Here is a 24293-nt window from a genome sequence, read left to right as displayed (position 1 = left end):
AAGGCCGAACAAAAGACCTGGTGCTCTCATCAGACATAAGTGAAATACAATACTTAAATTAATGGGATGCTTAGTCAGTTGTGAGGTTGTTTGGTTAGGGGGAAGCTGAACGGGTAGTCAGAATCAACAAATAGTAAAAAGAAAGGGTTGGGTTCAGATAGATTACTTTTAATTTAAGATCCAATTTCAAGTTGGTAAACTAACTAGAATTGTTAGGCTGACTCTTAAAATGTTATATGCAGTGTTGTTGGCAAAAGGAGATTTACGTTTGGTTAGATACATCTGCAAGAAGGTTTTTTAGTTGGCCAATTTTTGTTTTTATAACTTGTATATTTCAATTATTGTGTAATCTTTGTCTTTTCTTTAGCAACATGTTGAAAGCCTGATAACCGCTTTGAATGATTAACATCCAACTAGTGGATTGTACACTGGATTAAGATTAGGAAAAATGCTATGAAAACACCCACAAAAGAATATAGAATCTTTGTTATTTAATTTTGTATTCCGGAAGCTACCCAACAATTTAAGTTTGTTGACTATAGTGTCTTATCAAAAGCACTTAATCAGGACTTATTGGATATTCCTCACACATATTTCTCAACCTGCCAGATGATAGAAATGATGTTCTGTTTAACGCAAACAAATCAGTCTTGTTAGCAAATGTTATCTCGTGCCCGAATAACATTTCATACAAAGTCAGAGACAGACAAGAGGAGCAGAGGAGCCCTGCTGAGCAGACATGAGGCCTCTGTTCCTCTGCTCCGGCTCTGGCCCAGAAGTCCATGTCAGCAAATGTCCTGACCTCGCGTGCTCACGGCAGCCCTGCAAGGTTTCCATCAGGCTCCCCGCGATCTCCCCGCAGTCCAAACCACAGCCATGCTCATTGTCCATTGTGCTGCTGCGTTTGTACAGTCCACCTCAAGAATTCTCCGCTCTCTAACTCTCTACTCTATATTAAAAGTGAGCTATCACTTGCTGTGCCAAGGAAAACCAGCGCCACGAACACGCACAGTGAATACATTTCACTGCGGATCCAACCTCCAGATGCTTAGCGAAAATAAGATCGTGGATGTGACTGACATGAGAAGCCTCGCAAAGCTGATCCGAGGCTCATTTTTAGCGAGCCAAACCCCCGCCACTCTCCACGACTGCTTCTTTGGCGAGGGCCCTCGGGCGACGAGGTTTTTGCAGGCTCTATTACATATGCTGTCAAGCCAATTGCCTTCTGTGCTCTATGTGATTTTGGACGAGTCTAACTTTGGAGTTATCCCCTGCAAGCTCAGTCCAGAGACACACATCCTGCCAGGCTTAAGCTCACAACCACATCCCATAGATCAACATACGCTGGTTTAAGACCAGGTGGTACAGCAGATAATAAATAACAAACTGTTGTTTGACCTGGACGTTGCCACATTTTAGAAGTCATTCCGTATTTAATATTTAATTATTTGATTAATGAATCCCCTGGTCACTCACTGGCTAGATGTAAAACACCCAAAAAGAGTTGTTGCATAGTAATTCCAGGTGCGATAAAACTAAAAAGGGAACCAATGTTTCCTTGCAAATAGTAATATCTTGCCAGATGTGTTGTGATCCACTGGTGCTGTAGATCCAAGTAGATAGATGACGATGCTCCATCTTAGGCGCTTTCAAACAAAGTATTTTTCCCAGGAATAGTTCCCGGAATTTACACTGAACAAAAATATAAATGCAACACTTTTGTTTTTGCTCCCATTTTTCATGAGATGAACTCAAAGATCTAAAACATTTTCTCTATACACAAAATAACCATTTCTCTCAAATATTGTTCACAAATCTGAAAAAAATCTGTGATAGTGAGCACTTCTCCTTTGCCGAGATAATCCATCCCACCTCACAGGTGTGGCATATCAAGATGCTGATTAGACAGCATGATTATTGCACAGGTGTGCCTTAGGCTGGCCACAATAAAAGGCCACTCTGAAACGTGCAGTTTTGCTTTATTGGGGGGGGTCTGGGGGGGTCCGAAAACCAGTCAGTATCTGGTGTGACCACCATTTGCCTCACGCAGTGCAACACATCTCCTTCGCATAGAGTTGATCAGGTTGTTGATTGTGGCCTGTGGAATGTTGGTCCACTTCTCTTCAATGGCTGTGCCAAGTTGCTGAATATTGGCAGGAACTGGAACACGCTGTCGTATACGCCGATCCAGAGCATCCCAAACATGCTCAATGGGTGACATGTCCGGTGAGCAGAGATGGGGTCGTTACTAAAAAAAAGTAATATATTACACTACTTCGTAACTCTCTACATAAAGTAACTCGTTACTTTACTCGTTACTTTACTCGCAGGGCCGGCCCGCCCCTCCCTGCAGGCAGATCACGCAGATCACGCAGATCACGACTGCTAAAGTTTCAAATGTTCTCTTTAGTTCAGTTTCCATTGTCGCATAAGACTGATCCAGATCCTGAATGTTTTCCTATCTGACCGTGGCTGTCCTCTGTCTCCTGCTATCTGTATATTTTGCGCAGTCTATCTCTGCTCACGCTGTTGCGTCGGCGTGTTCTCCTGCGTGTTGGCCATGTGTTGCACTGGAACCAGACACCGCAAAGACTTCAGCCGAGCACGTACGAACTGCGCATGCGTGAGTTGCAATAACTCTCCTTACCAGCAGGCGGCGGTAGTGTGTATTCGTCATTCAAAACAGGCAACAAACGGAAAACAGAGAAGAAGAACAGATGTTGTTTGATATAAACAAACAACAAATAGCTGTGCGTTAGCTTCACCTTAGCATGTGTTCTTTGCAGGTGTTTGTTGAGGTTTGATTATGACCGATTTTAGTAAGTAACGAAGTAACGCGTGTCGGGGCAATGTTAGTAACTGTAGTGTGATTACTGAATTATAAAAGTAGCGCGTTACACTACTCCTACCGACAAAAGTAATATTATTACAGTAATATTACAAACTCTGCCGGTGAGTATGCTGGCCATGCAAGAACTGGGATGTTTTCAGCCTCCAGGAATTGTGTACAGATCCTTGCAACATGGGGCCGTGCATTATCATGCTGCAACATGAGGTGATGGTCGTGGATGAATGGCACAACAATGGGCCTCAGGATCTCGTCACGGTATCTCTGTGCATTCACAATGCCATCAATAAAATGCACCAGTGTTCGTCGTCCATAACATACGCCTGCCCATACCATAACCCCACCACCACCATGGGCCACTCGATTCACAACATTGACATCAGAAAACCGCTCACCCACACGACGCCACACACGCTGTCTGCCATCTGCCCTGAAGAGTGAAAACCGGGATTCATCCGTGAAGAGAACACCTCTCCAACGTGCCAGACGCCATCGAATGTAAGCATTTGCCCACTCAAGTCGGTTACGACGACGAACCGGAGTCAGGTCGAGACCCCGATGAGGACGACGAGCATGCAGATGAGCTTCCCTGAGACGGTTTCTGACAGTTTGTGCAGAGATTCTTTGGTTATGCAAACCGATTGTTGCAGCAGCTGTCCGAGTGGCTGGTCTCAGACGATCTTGGAGGGGAACATGCTGGATGTGGAGGTCCTGGGCTGGTGTGGTTACACGTGGTCTGCGGTTGTGAGGCCGGTTGGATGTACTGCCAAATTCTCTGAAACGCCTTTGGAGACGGCTTATGGTAGAGAAATGAACATTCAATTCACGGGCCACAGCTCTGGTGGACATTCCTGCTGTCAGCATGCCAATTGCACGCTCCCTCAAAACTTGCGACATCTGTGGCATTGTGCTGTGTGATAAAACTGAACATTCAGAGTGGCCTTTATTGTGGCCAGCCTAAGGCACACCTGTGCAATAATCATGCTGTCTAATCAGCATCTTGATATGCCACACCTGTGAGGTGGGATGGATTATCTCGGAAAAGGAGAAGTGCTCACTATCACAGATTTTTTCAGATTTGAGAACAATATTTGAGAGAAATGGTTATTTTGTGTATATAGAAAATGTTTTCGATCTTTGAGTTCATCTCATGAAAAATGGGAGCAAAAACAAAAGTGTTGCATTTATATTTTTGTTCAGTGTAGTTCCCCGGAATTCTTAATTCCTGAACTATCTAGTAGATCGCGTTCACACCAGAATAAATCCCTGAGGGAGGATTACGCAAATGAAACCGCTGACGTCACGCGTATACTGCCACCCGAAGTCCCCCGGGTAAATCGCCAGAAGCGCCGACACCTCTTCATCACTCCACCGCTCCCACGTTTTATTTTGTGTTGCCATAAGTTAGTCTCTCTCCGTTGGTGCGCTGGGCTAATGCTAATCAGAAATTGGAACCTTTTCCTCCCCAGGAAAGTACCACCTCTCTAGCAGGGACTGAAAAGGGGTGAAAAGGTTGGCAAAAAAAAGTTCTAGTTCCAGATCTTTTTGGTGTGAATGCAAAATCCCAGGAACTATCGGAACTATTCCTGGGAAAAGTACTCCGGTGTGAAAGCGCCTCTTGTTTGTTACAACATGGAAGGAAACTAGGAGTTAAGATTAGGGGGAAAACTGCACATTGCTATCATTAGAAGAGGGGTAACTTTATTTGGCTAATTTTCTGTAACAAATGTAGCATGGCACTGTAAACTACACTGGGTACAGAAAATGAGCAGGCTGGCCCAGGTGCAGGTCGTTGGTGTTGAACGGTCCCAGAGTTTTGCCAGAAGAGATGAACTGTTTCCAGACAAATCCCATCTTAAAAATGGGCCCTATTCTAAATTGCTTCTACCTTTCTCCCTACCACTGTAGAGAAAGTCAAGCTACCTACAGTAGCTAACAAGCGAGCCCTATTTCTCCTAAGCTACACTTTGGAGTACTACTGTCTTGTGTTTGCACAATAACAACTAACTAAATGAACAATGTTTGGTTGTACTAGTCAAATGACACCTTACCTTTCCCAGTTATAACATAACAAGGACATTTTCCAACAGATTTGTTTTCTTCTAACGCTGCAAATTGTGTACAACATGAAAATACTTTTTAAGGCTATTTTCACTGAGAGACAGGCTACATTGTACTAAAACAACAATACATGTTTTGTGTTATTTTAATAAGAAATGAAAATTGTGCTGTCATTTTTATATTTAGGATGAATATAATAATTGCTGGCTTTCTTTGGCCCCCAGAAAGCTGTTTTATTTTCTAAAGTGTAAGCATGACTCCACAGTTTTGGACAGGACCTACAGTATATAACCAGAAATAAGAAGTCTGTTACAATTGTGTTACTACGGAAATTCTTCACTAATCAGCACATGAAATTAGTTGAGAAAATATGTTTTAAATGATTTCATATGTGTTGCTTTGCATTACAATGTAAGCTAATGACCTAATGAGGAAGAAACCACTCTGGTGTTAACATGTGCAAGACAGACAGGGATAGGACATGTCTTCCAATTTCAACTTGCATTGGAGTAGATATTATTTTTCAGAACTTTGAAGCTTTCTTTAGTTCCATTCAAATCTACACATCATATTTCACTTTTCAAAAATCCTACTCTTGTTCTCTCTATGTTTGGACAAGGCCCATCACTACATGTTCCCCAAATGCAATATATCTTATTTACCTTAATAAGCACTCGGTATGAAAAAGATGACAATGATTCCTTTGATCCTCCTTCAAAAACATGCACTACTCAGTCAGCCAAAGCACAATGTGCGACTTCCCCAACCCCTGAAAGCCAAGGTGGCCACAATACACAAAGAAAACTCAGGTAGAATATCTTGCGTAGCACATGTGTAACTGATACATTCAGCTCATTGTAATCAGAGGTGACAGAGGATTTTACAAAAAGCCCAAAATATAGTAAATTGTCATGCTGTGTGGAATTTTTCTTGACGTCCAGCAGCCCAAAATAATATTTTCTATGAGATTCATTTTCCCAAGCACTCAAATATTCTGGTACAGTATGTGTTGTTTCTTAAGAAATCACTGTACTATTGAAAGTTCACATCTGCCATACCCAGCTGCACACTAATGAAAGCTTCAATCTGTTAATATGTCTCGATAATAGAAGAAGATATTATTTCAAAGCACATCTGTTACGAATCAGGAAATGAAAATCTCTCGAAATCTGTCCACTTGCTGAATATCTATTTGCAAAACGAAGGCTACAAATGAGGAAGGAATGCTATCTCCGCATTCCTCAAAGACCCCTATAATGATATTCCATTAATTATGCTGGGAAATATTTGCTTTAGCAAGGTTTTGCATGTGTGAAAGACAACACGACCTGATACAGATCAAATTAGTTTGGCAAGGGTGATACAATTGAACACAAGTTGAAGCCTCTGGAGAACTGCTACAGTATATTGAATTTCTTAACTTTTCATTGTACTTAGTGTATAGTTCCTCTTTTCAGCTCTGCAAACAGAGTCTATTTGAGACTAGCTAAGACATTAATCATTGTTGTAGTTCAAGGACACTGAGGTTAACACATTTGTAGGTGACCGATGTAAACATGTGCAGTAAATAACACATGAACAGCAACAACTTCAAACAATTTCAAAGTGCAAGTGAGAGGGAACATCAATCACGTTCAACTTTGTCAAATTAGCACACACTCAAATTCAGATTTTGACGTGGGGATAAAACTGTAGTATGACAATATGGCATTCTTTTAATACAAATCATCCCGTGACTGTAAATTAATTTCCACTTGTTAAATACCATATTCTCCAAATACAATGTACAGAGGCTACTTTATCACAAAATCTGCACAACAATATCATCATGCAAAACAATTAAGACATTTGAAAAAATGAAATTCAAAACCTACCATTTTCTCTGTGCATAGTATTTCCAGTTTTATTCTGAAGCACTAACTTCGGTTGTTTCAATTCCTACCCTCTCGGTTTCCCGCCTCCTTGATAACTCTCACCTGTCCCTCGTCACTCAGAAGACCCTCTGCTCACCTGATCCCACTTCCATACTAGTTAGTCAGTACACATATACCGGTGCATTTTCTTTCATTCAGTTCGTCTTAGTTTTAACCTTTGTCTCGAGTTTTGTTACCTGCTATCCTGTGACCCTGCCCTGTCTCTTGGATTCAAACCCATTTCAATGTAATCATTGCTCAGTTCCTGCTGCCATAATCTGCCATTTGGGTCCTTCCCCTGCTATCTCCTATCCATGTCAACATGTCGGATAGAGTTAGTAGATCTTACTGAGAATAAATAGTTTTAAAACATCAGTTTAGGAGGTCCAGGAAAAAGGCCCCCCGTGTTTTTCAGGCTGAGTACATTTCACTGTAACGCTGTTTATGCATGTGTAAACATGCTTGGAGGCAGCAGTAACAGGCTCGTTCTCAACCAACAGAGGGTGGACAAAGCATACATACAGTTTATAACACACTGGACATGAACATCTTGACAACAGAAAATGGCATATTGAATGATTGATTGATTATCTTTCTGAATCTTTTGAGGGAGAGTGTTACTTACCTCACCCCTTACTGTATGTTTCCCTCAGATGATTACCTTCGCCAGTGCCATGCCATGATTCCAACAATTCAGAAATGTTTCCAATCGACAGAAAGCCCTTTACCCCCGAGATGAACCCCCCAGGGCGTTTGTTTTTCTCGGCTTGCAGTTTAATGGGACATGTTTAATATTGGGGTGCATGAATAATTGCCCTTGTTTGTTCTTTTGTAAGTTTGTTATTCAATGTTGTTTAGGCGATATATCAAATAGTTATAGACAGATTTTAGCACGGGCCACAATGATGAGGAACCATGGCGTCTTAATTTGATGAAGAAAACGTTTTGGATTACTAGTTCTTTTTCATTCATCATCCTCCGCACGCATTAATCGTGCATGAACAAACGTACCGGTGGTGCTCACAATTAGATGCAATGACATCCTCAGACCTTCCACATGTTGATTCCTGTTATCTCGTGATTATCTTTTAACCTAGCACAACAACACATATGTTTGTAATAATCATTTGAATCTGTATCTGAATCTGTGCCAAGAGAAAGGACTGTCTTAGGTAAGACAGCTTTAAAGTGCGCAGCGCCACTTGCTTGGAACAGTCTACTACAGCTACAATTGAAACTGAGCGATGTTATTCCTCTGAATATTTTTAAAGCAAGTGTAAGTGAAATGCTCTTCGAAACTATGGGTATTTGTAAATGTTGATAAATATGTAAACCTGTAAATATGTTGTATGATATCCACTATTGTTTTATGTTTCATGTGGAACCTAATTTGCTGCAGGTCTCCCTTGAAAAAGAGATCTATGATCTCAGGGGACAATCTGGATTAAATAAAGGTTTGAAATGAAAAGTAGGACAGATTTTTAAGAAAGATGTACTTTTTTCAACACCACAGATTTGTTTCATGAGCCGTTCACATTCCTTCCTCATTTCTATTCTGTTAATGCCAGGTGCCCACCTGCCTTGACCACAATCCAAAGGAAAGACACTTTAAAACACAGGGCTGGATTACAGTCAGCTTAATTACCTAGTCATTAGCCACTAATAACCATCATTTAATAGTGAAAGTCTTGTTATCCCTCCTAAATGAGGCTTGATAAGAAATGTGTTATTGACGGGAAACTCAAACTTGCAGCGGCTCATATGTGTTTCTGAAGTATTATTCACTCTCCGTGACTGTGTGTGTTGCTTTAGCTACTGGATGGGGTAACCCCAGTCACTTGCCTCCTCAACACCTGTGTTTACTTTGGGGCCTCGGCCCCCATGACCCAGCAGCAATCCTTCACTCACTCAGAAGATGGAGTGAGGGTCCCAGCCTCCAAATATGTGCTGTCTGTGCACTTTTTACCACTGTGGTGATTCCTCCAAGACTTTCATTATGGGGCGGGCCAAAGGACTAGTATAGATTACAGTCTTTTTCCAAATTCTAGTCAATTTACATCCAGTTTTTTTTATGTTACTGTAATGTTAAGCTAGCTCAAAGCAGACGTTGGTTTGCCAGTTGTCCCTGCTTGTTGTGGCTGTTGAGGCTTTTGCTCTGGGTATGGAAAGTGGAGCAATTAATGTAGAGAGTTACTAAACTTTCTTTGGACTGTGAAGCAACTGGATTCAGTCATTTTGAATATTCAGCATGAATGAAACAGATCTATGACCAGGGGATTGCCGGTTCAAACTAACAGGTGTTTTTAAAGGAAGTTTGGGATTATAGCTTAATCTCACATACAGTATGCTGTAAGAGTCTGAGTATTGAACTACTTTAGTGCCTAGCAAGTGTGTACTGAGCAGCAAACATTGAAAATGGTCACGTACCGAAAGCTGACTTTATTTAAAAAATGTTTTACACTTGTTTCATTTCCTGATATAAATAATTTTTTTTCTTTAGATGACTGTACTTTTTTCAACATGCATACAATGTTTATATTTCTGCAAGGAAGGTATTGAAGACTAGAACGAGTTTTTGTTGGTACTGAAAAATAAGGCATTGGATCAACCATTAATGTAAAAGAACTGCAATATTGATACCAAAGTACTATATAGTGGTGTTGATTGATGCTGCATTTAATGGTATTTTCATGTTATTCATGCCAATTTCAAGTAAGATCCGTTGTTCCCACAATGCAACTGTAGTAATAAAAAAAATGGCTTCACAGTTACAGTCCTTCACTAGAAAAAATGTACAAGGATGAAAATAAATATAAAGTTAATTCCAGAGAAGGCCTATCACCATAATTAGGTTTTGTACAAAAATATGTCCCTTAAAAGTAATTTTGCTGCCCTCAAATGTTTGTTTACATTAAACTGTCACCATAACTTTTATGACAATCGTCTGCTGTTATTGGAATCAAGATTTACTGTGTTATATTTATTTACTACTTATAATCATGTCATTTGAAATAGTGTTTACCAATTACAATAATGTTTGTTTGTTGGACAAAATATTGTCCAACAAAGTAGTTATTACTGCCATAATCTTGTTGATTTTTAAATGTGGTTAAAAATACACAGTTGCTTACACAGTTCTTTGATTGTGCTCATCATAAATGAAAAAAGTATACAATAATTTAACCGATTATCCTTTAGAGTAGCTGAAGTCAATAGAAACACAGCAGCGTTCACTGTCACTTTATCTAACTTCTTCTCTTGTTAAGAACCTTTAACCACAAACTGAGAGGCTCCAATGACCTGTTTACTGCTTTTAGATGTTAACTTGGTGTAGATCTGATGAATGTTTGTGCTGGATACAAGCCCGTTTTTAGCTTGTGCTGTAGTGTTAACTGTTCAAATATTAGTGCCAAATGTTATTTCAGGTGTACATTAGAGTGCAGCAAAACCATGTTTCCATGAAGAAACAGGCCAGCCTATGTGTTAACATCTGTCATAGAAAGTAATTAAACTCTGATATGATTAAAATAATCATATCATAATGCATAATGAAATTAGGAAGGGCCTTTGGCCATGTGAGATTCTTCATAGTATTAACATTCTGTCATAGTAACAACATGTGACTTGTCACAATATCTATGATCATTTGGGTTCTTCCAAAAAATAATACTCAAACCATTTCAATGAGTAGTATCTTAATTGGTTCATTTAATAATAATAATAATAATACTAATATTCCTTATATATATTATAGCGCTTTTCCAGAGCTCAAAGCGGTTTACAATACACATTACACACATATCATACATGTAACGGTCATGTACTGTGGACAATACCCACAGGAGCAAATTCAGGTGAAGTGTCTTGCCCAGGACAACAAAAGCTTTACAGACGTAGCTGCGCGGAGGAGGGTTTTGAACTGGAGTCCCCAACCATCCCAAGTATCCCTTGATCTGATGATCAACGCACAGCCCACTGTGCCACTCCGCCCCCCATTTAAAGCAGATAGTGCCCTGACCCTATAACATGTTAAAGTGGTAAGCCTCCCTAAAGAAACATTTAAGTGCTTCATGTGACTTCATGTGGACATTTTTTTCAGGTTAAGAGAAACATTTCAAACCGTTTGAGTGGTTGTCTTTTCCAGGACCACTGGCAAGTGCAGGAAAAGAACTCAAAGATAACTTCCTGAAAGCCCTGGCAGAGCGAGAGGAGGCCAACCGCAGTGGGAAAATGACTGTGAGTACATTATTACAGCACTCCCAATTGCTACGTAATGGGATTCCCCTCAAATATTTTCCTGCTATTCCATTAGGATGGGAACAAAATCCATACTGTGTCAGGTTGAGTGGGAAATACCCCCCCCCCCCCTTTTCACTCCCTAAAATACCATGAGCACTAGCTACCTGGCCCCTCTCCCATAAAACCCAGTTTACATAACTACCTTGTCATAGGTGTTCTTTTACGATTGAACATTATTTTAAAGGGGCCTCACCTCAGAGCCGTAGTACAAGCCTGGAGTGTATTACCTATCTAAGGAGAATGTTTGACCCAGTGTTGCACAGTTTATTAGACATTATTCAACAACATTTAGAATTCTCACAACTACAACTCCTATCATGCTATTTTTAGGCATATATTATGGGTCTCAGATATATACAAATATATAAAAAACATGTCTATGATGTGTTATGCTCAAAATACCAAACAGATTATGCATTATAGACATCCCTCTTATCCCTCTATTTCAGCTGATTCTGTGACTGTAGCTGCTGGCCCCACCCCCTTTTGAGCCAAGGCAAGCAGTGAGTTATATCTCACACATGCTCCACTCTCTACTGGACTCTATTATAGTGTATACGTTTATACACTGAAGTTGTATAAACGTAGTCGGCCAATCAGGGCGAGCCTACCTGAATGCGCGCTCACAGTATATAATGCGGCTATGCCCTGACTGTCATATTTTTCTCTTCAGCGAGCAGGACAACACCTAACAGAGAAAAGTAAAACATTTAAAAGAAAAAGAAAAAAGTTATTGTGCCTTCATGGAGTCGCCACTTCTAGAGACCCGGGCCTGTCCTTGGTGCCCTGGCTCAATAGTGGGCGCCGATCCCCACCCACCTCTGCTTCGAGTGTTTGGGGGACCAGGATATGGCCGAGGCGGTGCCATTCCGTTCGCCATTCCAGCGGGGCGGACGCATGGCCGATTCAACATGTTGAATCGGCCATACGTCAGCCATGAAAGGCCAAATAAGGCGTTCACGGCCGACGGTGCGGGACACACCAAATTGAGTTTGGGCGACAGGGCACACTTCGTCGTCCTCCTACGGCCGATTTCGGTCTGGTGTGTCAGGGGCCTTAAGACATGTCTGGCTCCTTTTTCATCGTTGGTGCGTGCTGGGCTAACACAGGACTGGTGAAAGGAGAGGGGCTGTGGGTCAGTAAGCTGTATCTGACCCCCTTGGACATAATGCACTTATACGTTGTCCATGCTCCTTAGGGACCTGGAAACGTGGTGCGCAGTAAGCCCCATACAGGGTTGGAGAGCCTTCCCCACTAGGGTCCGTGCACACACTACCCGAGGTAAGCGTGTGAGTGTGGAGGACATAGCACACTTACGTTTTCCCCATGCTCCTTAGGGAACTGGGAAATGTGGTGTGCATTGTATAGTCACTTGCGCTGGCACCTGCAGGGTGGAGCTATGGGCTTATTCACACCAATTAGGCTCTACCCAGCCAAGTAAGCTGCGGCCCGACTTCTCCACGGTCTCAACCGGGTGATAGGAAGTTGGGGTGCGGAGGCTGTTTAGCCAAAGGCCGGTCAGGGGCAGTGTGGTGGGGTCGATGCTGAGGGACGACAAGGCGTTTATCCATCGGGGCTCCACCCACTGTACCCATAGTCCAGTAGAGGGCGGAGCCTGTGGTGAGATAGAACGGTGGGTTACGTATTGTAACCCTAGTTTCTGTAAGCACAGGCGGAGCCCTCTACCTAGGCGCCCTGTCTTTCCTATGCCGCTCGCTGAAGAGGGTGTAGGATGACAGTCAGGAGGCGTAGCCGGCTTATATACTGTGAGCTCTGCGCGCATTCAGGTAGGCTCGCCCCAATTGGCCGGCTATGTTTATACAACTTCAGTGTGTGAACGCTCGCGTATCATTGATGAGAGTAGTACCCATAGAGTCCAGTAGAGGGCTCCGCCTGTGCTAATACTAGGGTTACAATACGTAACCCACCGTTCTGTGACGAGCAGGCTGTCTGCTCTGCTCAGATACAGCTAAATGCTGCCGTAATTAAACGCCATATTATGTTCCAAACCACTTCAAGTATTATTTCTGAAACAGTATGGAGCTCAAATGCTTTTTTCTTACGGATTTACTACAAGGTGAGTTCCTTTTTTTATTTCATGCTTATTTACACATACTCTCTCCAGTACAGGTTAGCTCTGAGTGTTAGCGATGCTTGCTAATGTAAACAAAGACCATATTAGTTCCAAAACACGTCGTGCATCATTACTGATAGCAATGTTTCTGATAGGGCTGTGGGTTTAAAGCCAGCCCACATTTCCGATATTACGTAATATCGGATGCAAATCTGGATCAGCTCCGTTGTACCCCCGTTTTTAGAGATGTGGGTACGGAGGAAAAGAGAGAGGGTTTTCTTTTCTGACACTTTGTGAGTTCCCTGACACCAGGGACACATATTTATGTATAAAATACATCAAATAGTGCATTTTTCATGATAGAACACCTTTAATATCAGTCTTATTTACGGCTTAAAGATGATATTGTTTTTCACCATGTTTTTTTGCATGAATTGAAACACAAATACTGTTTATGTGCTTGAAATAAAAATGTCAAGAAAGCGCCTATCGTTCATGGCGGAAGGGTTCAGCATCAAGCCCCCAGCAAGTGCACCAGACATTGAAGCAAATGTACGTAGTGGCCAAACTGTGTTACTACAACTTGTGTGTCAGTGCGTGACCTCATTGGGCCAGAAAATACTTTTCACATTGACTTACATTGGGAAAGAGACGTCTGTAAATCCAGTACAAACCCATTTATGGTCCTTACATAAATCATTAGGGTTTAAAAGTTGTACAATCAGCTAAAAGCCAAATCCAGAGTTATTTTACCTCTCTGTTCATTTGACTAGATCATCCGTAATGCTGCAAATTGGATGCGGGGCTTGAGTAAAACGCTTTGAGTAAAACGCTGTGTGCACGCGCTATGGGCCCACATAAGCGTACTTTTGCTCTCGAGATTCTGGTCATTTTGGCTTCATGCACCACTGAGTAATTTTTCATAGTAATGAACGGGGTCCCGCCTCCAGCACTGTATCCAGTTCTCTTTATTCAACCATGGTTGGCGTGATGAAAAATGTTGTCTTCTGTAAACGAAGTCTTTACTTGTGTACAAAAACAGAGTCTCTTTAGGAATGTTTGTACTTGTTCCTTATCTCATCACCTGCGAGTGGTGTAAGGGTCAGGTCTATTGTCAGCTGAATGGCATGCAGCCTTTGTAACGTATTCTTGCTGCTAAAAGCTGCTTTTGAGATGTGAAGCATCAGGTGACGGCAGCGGGGATGTTGGTCCACGTTGGAGGGAAGCAATACCAACTAATCGGGCTGACGTCTACACAGCGCCTGCACAGTAGTTGCCAGTGTGAGATGTGCCAAGTAAATGCGAGTGCTGAGAGATAGGATTGGTTTGCCCATCCCTTTGGCAGAGATTTCTAACAGTGAACAGAGAGGTAGTCTCGCAGTGGTAAGGTTGCAGGGAATTTTTCTTGTGTGGAGTAGATTGACGAAATAGGATGCCTGTCCATTACTATTAGCTGCCGATTATTGTTTTTCTGCAATGAGCTAAGAGGTGTGTGTACTTCACCATTGGGCAGTTGACCTCTGCGAAGGCCTAGGCGCAGATTCACGGTTTCAGTTTTCATAGACAGACTCTCCAGGTGGCACAGATGAGTAAAGTGTGGTTTGCTCCATCAGACTATGGACCTCCAGCACACACTGGGCAGCTTGCCACACAGAGTGTGAAGAGGATGTAAATGAAAGATCTAGACCGCCAAGCGGCTGAGGTAAATAGTCGGAAAATGCCTCCTTTGGGTGTTGGAGTTGATACCACTCAGGTAAAGCCTTTAGGTCTGTTCAAGGGTGACGTGACAGTAGGCATGGTGAGGAAGATCTAAAGTCATATTTGTGGTGGCATCTGCAGTGATGCGGACATGGCAGGCATATAAAGAGCTGTGGAAAGAGTCCTAAAACCTGGAAATTAGTTAGGCATTTTGGCAATTCCGGTTCACTTGTCTTGAATCAATGGGTCTTTGAATGGATTTTTGGTTTGGATGCTTGGAAAATGGTTTGTAGTAATCACAAGCTACCAACATGTTGGTTGCAGGGCTGTATAGCTATAGTGGTTAGAGCTGGCTGCCCATGTACTCACTAATAAAGGCTAATCTTGTCTAAAGTACTTTGACAAAATGGACCTCCTTTAGCGTAATGGTGATGTAAAAAATATACTACTTTAGTGTGTGTTTCTTTATAGCCCAGTTCACAAAAGTGGTCAAGATTAAGCTGAATAAAACAAGTAAGTACAGTATCATAAAATGTTGTTTTTTTTCTCAATAATCCAAAATGTAATGGAAAAATCCCATTGGCTCTTCTGTCAAGGGAACCAGGACGATGCTTACTGTACTTCCAAGATCACCCTATTGTCTGCCATGATAAAGGTGGAGCTTTGCCTCACACACCTCTCCTGTCTGAAGTGAAGCTTATCTGTTCAGTTAACCCTTCAGCAGGTGTTCTCGAGGCATTGACAAATCCTGCATGCCTTATTAAACGTGGACACACCAGGGACCTTTGACCATGAAGCTGCCTACTTTGTATTACAAACATTACTTTTAACCCAATTCTCTGTCTATACTTACCGTATAGGATTTACAAATGTAACATTTTGGGGGAATGTGTTCTGCAGAGAGTGTAAGGGTTGATAGACTTCAAATGAATCTCTTCCAAGATGCTGGAGAACCACAATTGAGTTTTGTTTCACCTCCATTTACCTGCCCCTGATGGCTTTGCAATTATGAGATCACATGAAGTGCATGGAGGGGTGTAGAGGTAGTAACACATGAAGTGTGTACACACAGTACTGAGCAAAAGCAACCCCCACCACTCCCGTTCTTTCAGCCCTTCATTTGAGATATAACTGCAGCTTTTTCAATCAGAGAATCTTAAGTGATTTTACATAAGGCTGCCTGTATTCAGATTATATAAAATGGCTAGAATAACAACACCATCAAAACATCATGTTGTTATTACCAAAACTGTTTTGCTGAGATGTTTTCCCACATTTTCTTATTTTTCATCTCAAAAAGACTGAGCTTCCTTTGCTCAAAAGTTTGATCAGAGCAATGTTTTTTTCCTTTGAGTTGCCCTGTGTTTAAAGTTGAACACACATTGGTGCCTCTCCTCTTTGAAACTTTTTAAGTAGGTGAGCTTTTGTAAGTTTAAACATTGATATGTTGGTATCTGTGAGGTATTCCTCCATAGTAGGCCTATGTTACAAAGGCTGCCAAAAATAATGCAGTGTAAAGAAGTTGGAGAGAGTTTGGATTTCTTCCCTTTGCAACCACTATCCTTTATGAAAGTGTCGAGTTACCCACGTTAATATTCGATTAGGTTCAATAATAAGACCACCCAGCAACACGAGGTAACTTTCCCGGTCAAAATAAACCCTTCATTCTTTATGACTATGAAAAACCTAAAAACATGTTATTTCCCCTCGAGTTGTTCTATCTATACTAGCTTTATCTGTAACTGTATCTGCCAGTCTTCTTTTATGGTAACATTTAAATAGTTGAAATCCAAATCAAACACAAATAGCTTCCCTGGTTTAATTGGTTAGGCTTAATGTTTCATCTTCGTGATAAGGGACTGTCGGGACACAGAAAATTATCCATTTAAGGCTCTTTGACGGAGAAAATTGATACTTAAGGCTGAGTTATTGGCTTTCCTTTAAATGGATGACATGTATTGTGATTTTCCGTCCGATTAATCAGAGGGGTCACTCTTTTGTTCTGTCAGGCTCAGCCTTTCAATCCCGGTTGAAATTACACCTGTCACTTAATACATTTTGTCAGGGTATGTTTTCTTTTATGTCATGCCCAAAAGGGCTTTACAAAAGGTTGATAGCAGACATTTTCTTTGTTGAAAAAAAATGCTAATTTTCCCTGCATGTGTGTACATCCTGACTGGCAAATAAATTCTAAATTGTATTCAAAATATGGACTTTGATACATTTTCAGTTGTTGCTCTGTCGAAGGATCCCTCCTCTATGTTTGCTGATCAGCTGAACCTGTAAAGCCTTCAGTGCCTGGCCTTTTCGTCGTGCTTTGACTTCCCTGGGCCCTGTTGCGAAAGCAGCCCCACTGCCAAAAGTCACACACAAACAAAAGCTGCACCTGGACAGCTTTGGCTTTTATTTGCACTGGGTAAGAAGTTAGTTTTTTTTTTATCAAACCCAGGTCACACCTGTGCAGGATGCCTGAGGGTGTCCATTGTTGGAAGCTTCACATCTGAAACTGAAGGTGTGCTGTCACCGCCCTCTCTGCTCCCCGTTTGTTTTCAGCAGTTTGTTGAGAGGCTCTGATGGTATCAATGTGGAAATGATAAATATCAAACTAATGTTGAACTGATGAATGAGCACAGATCAAATCAAATGTGCATGCAGTAAGCCTTTTACTGAACATGTTTAGCCATAACTGACTGAGAAACATAGATTGTGCCAATGATATAAAATACAAAAATTATTATTTAAAAAATAAAAGATGTGCCACATTTTATTTTTAAAGCACAGTAGTTCATTTTTATTTTTTCTTAAAACCTTTATCTGATCGGTCATAGTGGACATTTTGGAAACATGTCATATTGACTATACTAGGCATGTCGCCAATACTACCACAAAATGACCCAGGTTGAAAAAGTTCAATAGCGCGTGTTTACTCATGGTGTTTAACACACAAATTACAGGACCGACATGTGGACATGATGCTATTTGATGATAATGTATTCCACCTTCATCAAATGCCAGGAGTGTAAAAATGATTTTTCAATCGACTAAAGCACATAATGTACCCTGAAAGTAAACATGCGCTGCCCGTAAGAAGCAAACAAATATGTTAATCATTGTTTGAGTAAAGCCATCACTCACTCAGGAACAAGAGGGAACTTCATTAAAACAATGCACCTGGCACAGTGCCTTGCCTTAAACAGTGAATAAGTATGTTGGCTCTCAGGATTATCAAAGAAGTCAGAACAAAAAGTCGCATTCAGCCTGTCAAAGAGATTTGATAAAAAATTACTTATCATAAGATTTTATCATGTAAAAAATGTCATATTAATTGTATTAATGTTTTCATACTCAAAGCTAATTTTCAGGGTCATATTTGTATGTTGTGCCTTTACTGTGACATGTTTAAATGCTTTAATGTTCAAAAAGGTTCTTTATTTTTCTCACACTGCCTGTGCTGTAGCACCTCTTTTCACCCTCTGTCTGAAACCAGAGTCCATTCTGCTCTGATTGGTTAGCTGGCCGGCTCGGTTGTGATTGGTCAACCGCTTAGAGATGTGTTGGAAATGTACCGCTCCTTAGCATATCACAAACAATGAGTTGGAGCTCTAGCCAATAGAAGGGCGAGTGTTACATAGTGATGTCACTATGTTACAGAAGAAAACAAATGAGTCCAATGAGTCGATGCATGCAATTCTTACATTGTTGCCGGTTATATTATGGAGCCGTGTGACTACCAGGGGGCCCGAGAGTGGTCTTTTGAGGGATGAGTTTGATGCGTCTTTGAAGAGCTGCTTGATTACTCAAAAACAAAAAACAACTGTTAGTGTGTTTATGCACCTGGCTGCATTTCATTAGTGAGCAGAGAAGGAGAAAGACCTGGAGCAAAGAGAAGGAACTCAAATGAAGAAGCATGTCAGTGCAGAGGAGACTTCAGAAATGATCTTGCAGCCTTCTTCTGCAGGACTCTTCTGAAGAAGACACAAGGTTCGGGGGGGGGGGGGTGGATGCTCTCTGGAGTCCAGCATTTCTTGGAGTTCCTCTGACCCTTCCTCTGAAAGTGGAGAGGACACTGAGGGTCCCGTCCACAGTGAGGGGACAGAGAAGAACGGAGGTCGTCCTCCCAGGAGCTGGGGAAAACCAGGGTGTCCTCACAGATTGTGAGAGGAAGGGTCAGAGGAACTCCAAGAAATGCTGGACTCCAGAGAGCATTCAGTGTCAGACCCCCCCCCCCCCCCCCCCCCCCCCCCCCCACCCCCCAACCTTGTGTCTTCTTCAGATGAGTCCTGCAGCTCGCTGGCAGAAGGAGGCTACAAGATCATTTCTGAAGTCTCCTCTGCACTGACATGCTTCTTCATTTGAGTTCCTTCTCTTTGCTCCAGGTCTTTCTCCTTCTCTGCTCACTAATGAAATAAACCCTTGGTCAAACTGCATGTTTATATTTGGCAGCAGTGCATAAACACACTAACAGTTGTTTTTGAGTAATCAAGCAGCTCTTCAAAGACACATCAAACTCATCCCTCAAGAGATGGCCTTTTTTACCCATGAAATGATCCATGCATGCTTACAGATTCACACACACACACACAACACACACACCACACACACACACCACACACACCACACACACACACACACACACACACACACACAACACACACATACCATGTATACATCACTTCAGGGGACATTACATTGACTTACAATTGACTTGTCCCCACACGTGACTGTGTAGACAGATGTAGGTCCCCACAAGTATATTAATGCTAGGCCACACACACACACACACACACGCACGCACGCGCGCGCGCGCGCACACACACACACACACACACACACATACACACACACCCATAATATAACCGGCAACAATGTAAGAATTGCATGCATCGGCCTCCGGTGGGAAAACAGTGTAATCTGTTGGAATAGAGGAGAAATATCAAATATCACTACTTGTCTTCTAAATGAAATGCTGACATTACAAAATGCATGGTTTTACTGCAATGGCAGTGAGATCAACAAATGTGGTCTGAATGGAAGTCAATGAGGCATTTTTGAGAGAAATTAAATCATTAAAATAATGAAACGGGCATTTAAAGGGTTATAATCCAGAATATTATTGAATGTTTGGTAGTTTTGAGTATGTTATAAGTTGGTTATGTGATTCATGAAAAGAAAAAAGTAGAAAAATATTGATGTATGATGATTTAATAGCAGTTATTATGGGCGTGTACATTTTTGCCACGAAGGGGTCCAGAGGTAGCATCTGACACTACGTACACAATAATAATGCAGTCAAATCTATTTTGTTGCCAATCTTTGACACATCCAAGACTCTGATAACCTCCTCCATCCCTCTACTAATTATTATTTTATTTTTTTAAGAGAAATGAAATAATTCAAATAATGAAACAGGCGTTTAAAGGGTTAACATCCTGACGATGACTTAATGTTTGGTAGTTTTGAGCACGTTAGAAGTTGTTCAAGTGATTCATGGAAAAAAAAGTAGAAACAAATATTGATGTATGACATTTTTGCCATGAAGGGGTCCAGAGGGTGCAAAATGCATCTCAAGAGTATAGAAAACATGTAAGAGTAACGCCATTGGATTTCAAACATTTGACTCAAAAGAAGACTTCTTGCAGAAATCCATGCCAGAAGCTGAAATGATTATCAAACCAAAAAAAAAAAGTCAGGAAAAATGTACAAAAATGCCCGAGGAGGGCACAAGGGTTTGTACAAAATAAATAACAATAACAACTCATACATTTTATTTATGTCACAAAAGGGCTCGTCTGTTTTGTCTTCAGTTAATACAAATGTAAAATAAGTAATTGTCTGTCAATTACTTATTTAATGTGAGCATTGTTTCTCATCTTGTTTCTAAAGCTCTGTGTCTCACTCCTTAAGCATCTAATTCAGTTTGTGTGAATGTTATCTGTTGAAATACCAAACTCTAGTATTTCAAATATACTCTGCAATAACACGTAGGGACATGCTTTGTATGTGTGTTTGGTGAAATCCAATTAGCCTGGCCAAGAATGAATGTTTTACCCAGGGTCAGTGTCCATAAACCATCGGGACATGTTAACTTGACTTGTAATGTTATTCTGAAACTGTTGACAAAAGGTGTTATACTGTAATAGATGTCCTACTTACTTTAATTTGATGGTTTGGAAAAGGAGCTGAATCATTATTCAAAATGTTGTCAACATCGCAATGATGCCAAGTGCAAAATCCACTAGCAAGCGCATTATTTGGTAAAGCCAACATATGTGAACATATCTTTCTGAATAAAGGATTGTGGTGCTGCATGATGGATATTCATTCCTAAACCTGGAGTCAGATCACATTCATTACAATATCATTCAAAAATAATCAGCTTTTTCCCCCCAAATCATGCAGCCCTATTTGCGAAGTGATTTTCAGTCTCCCACCCTTTTAGTTGTGGAATTTAGCTGGCCGGCCTGCGCTGCGTGTCTCATGCCCAGAGGGGACATCCTGCATAAAGGAAGTGTTTGTCTTTGGTCTGTGGACCCAGCGAGTTCTGTATTGATAAGCTCCTGTCGCTATAGATAATAAGGTGGTCAGTCATGCAGCCCAGAGATCAAGTATAGCATTGAAATTAAAGAGGAATTCCCAGCCCTATTGCATTACAAGCCGTGTGTGTGTCCCCACTGCCCGGTCCCTTTGTCCTTGTCATGGGCAGTAAAAATAACAATGGCAAGTTAGATTTCAAAGCAGCAGGACCTAGGTGGACAGCCTTTAGAAAGGAAAGAGTCCTGCAGGGCTATCATATGACCTTGACTTGAATGGTGTCAGAGTTGTGGAGGGGTGGGAATAAGGCCTCAACAGTTTGCAACCATCTATCAAGGGGACAACAAGGACTTTTTGTTTGGAGAAGCAACCATTGTGATATTTGATATCACCTTATCAGCATTTCTTTTCTTTTTCTTCAATTCTATATTTTGATTTCACCTGATGCAGACACAGGAAATCCTATTTGATTCCCATACTTTTTATGACAATAGTCTGCTGTTATTGGAATCAAGATTTACTGTGTTATATTTATTTACTAATTATAATCATGTCATGAAATAGTGTTACAATTACAATAATGTTGTTTGTTGGACAAAATATTGTCCAACAAAGTAGTTATTACTGCCATAATCTTGTTGATTTTTAAATGTGGTTAAAAATACACAGTTGCTTACACAGTTCTTTGATTTGTGCTCATCATAAATGAAAAAATATACAATAATTTAACCGATTATCCTTTAGAGTAGCTGAAGTCAATAGAAACAGCAGCGTTCCACTGTCACTTTCTCTAACTTCTTCTCTTGTTAAGAACCTTTAACCACAACTGAGAGGCTCCAATGACCTGTTTACTGCCTTTTAGATGTTAACTTGGTGTAGATCTGATGAATGTTGTGCTGGATACAAGCCCGTTTTTTAGCTTGTGCTGTAGTGTTAACTGTTCAAATATTAGTGCCAATGTTATTTCAGGTGTACATTAGAGTGCAGCAAAACCATGTTTCCATAGAAACAGGCCAGCCTATGTGTTAACATCTGTCATAGAAAGTAATTAAACTCTGATATGATTAAAATAATCATATCATAATGCATAATGAAATTAGGAAGGGCATTTGGCCATGTGAGATTCTTCATAGTATTAACATTCTGTCATAGTAACAACATTGACTTGTCAACAATATCTATGATCATTTGGGTTCTTCCAAAAATAAATACTCAAACCATTTCAATGAGTAGTATTCTTAATTGTTCATTTAATAATAATAATAATAATAATAATAATTCCTTATATATATTATAGCGCTTTTCCAGAGCTCAAAGCGGTTTACAAATACACATTACACACATATCATACATGTAACGGTCATGTACTGTGGACAATACCCACAGGAGCAAATTCAGGTGAAGTGTCTTGCCCAAGGACACAACAGCTTTACAGACGTAGCTGCGGCGGAGGAGGGTTTTGAACTGGAGTTCCCCAACTATCCCAAGTATCCCTTGATCTGATGATCAACGCACAGCCCACTGTGCCACTCCGCCCCCATTTAAAGCAGATAGTGCCCTGACCCTATAACATGTTAAAGGTGTAAAGCCTCCATAAAGAACATTTAAGGCTTCATGTGACTTCATGTGACATTTTTTTCAGGTTAAGAGAAACATTTCAAACCGTTTGAGTGTTGTCTTTTCCAGGACACTGGCAAGTGCAGGAAAAGAACTCAAAGATAACTTCCTGAAAGCCCTGGCAGAGCGAGAGGAGGCCAACCGCAGTGGGAAAATGACTGTGAGTACATTATTACAGCACTCCAATTGCTACGTAATGGGATTCCCCTCAAATATTTCTGCTATTCCATTAGGATGGGAACAAAATCCATACTGTGTCAGGTTGAGTGGAAATACCCCCCCCCCCCCTTTTCACTCCCTAAATACCATGAGCACTAGCTACCTGCCCCTCTCCCATAAAACCCAGTTTACATAACTACCTTGTCATAGGTGTTCTTTTACGATTGAACATTATTTTAAAAGGGGCCTCACCTCAGAGCCGTAGTACAAGCCTGAGTGTATTACCTATCTAAGGAGAATGTTTGACCCAGTGTTGCACAGTTTATTAGACATTATTCAACAACATTTAGAATTCTCACAACTACAACTCCTATCATGCTATTTTTAGGCATATATTATGGGTCTCAGATATATACAAATATATAAAAAACATGTCTATGATGTGTTATGCTCAAAATACCAAACAGATTATGCATTATAGACATCCCTCTTATCCCTCTATTTCAGCTGATTCTGTGACTGTAGCTGCTGGCCCCACCCCCTTTTGAGCCAAGGCAAGCAGTGAGTTATATCTCACACATGCTCCACTCTCTACTGGACTCTATTATAGTGTATACGTTTATACACTGAAGTTGTATAAACGTAGTCGGCCAATCAGGGCGAGCCTACCTGAATGCGCGCTCACAGTATATAATGCGGCTATGCCCTGACTGTCATATTTTTCTCTTCAGCGAGCAGGACAACACCTAACAGAGAAAAGTAAAACATTTAAAAGAAAAAGAAAAAAGTTATTGTGCCTTCATGGAGTCGCCACTTCTAGAGACCCGGGCCTGTCCTTGGTGCCCTGGCTCAATAGTGGGCGCCGATCCCCACCACCTCTGCTTCGAGTGTTTGGGGACCAGGATATGGCCGAGGCGGTGCCATTCACGTTCGCCATTCCAGCGGGGCGGACGCATGGCCGATTCAACATGTTGAATCGGCCATACGTCAGCCATGAAAGGCCAAATAAGGCGTGTCACGGCCGACGGTGCGGGACACACCAAATTGAGTTTGGGCGACAGGGCACACTTCGTCGTCCTAACGGCCGATTTCG

General features: G+C 41.3%; 1 protein-coding gene across 2 annotated transcripts in view; it reads left to right on the top strand.

Annotated features, from left to right (window-relative positions):
• Positions 1-24293, top strand: part of cfap299 (cilia and flagella associated protein 299) — a 108192-nt gene that overhangs the window by 10457 nt on the left and 73442 nt on the right. For both annotated transcript variants that reach the window (XM_034090232.2, XM_034090231.2), the window contains exon 3: positions 23111-23201. In XM_034090232.2, coding sequence (XP_033946123.1) covers positions 23111-23201 — 91 coding nt within the window. The remainder of the gene's footprint in view (positions 1-23110; positions 23202-24293) is intronic.

This window comes from Pseudochaenichthys georgianus, chromosome 9, assembly GCF_902827115.2.
Source record: "Pseudochaenichthys georgianus chromosome 9, fPseGeo1.2, whole genome shotgun sequence".
NCBI lineage: Eukaryota > Metazoa > Chordata > Actinopteri > Perciformes > Channichthyidae > Pseudochaenichthys > Pseudochaenichthys georgianus.
The sequence above is the reverse complement of the archived record's forward strand: the minus strand, read 5'-3'. Positions and strand labels throughout refer to the sequence as shown.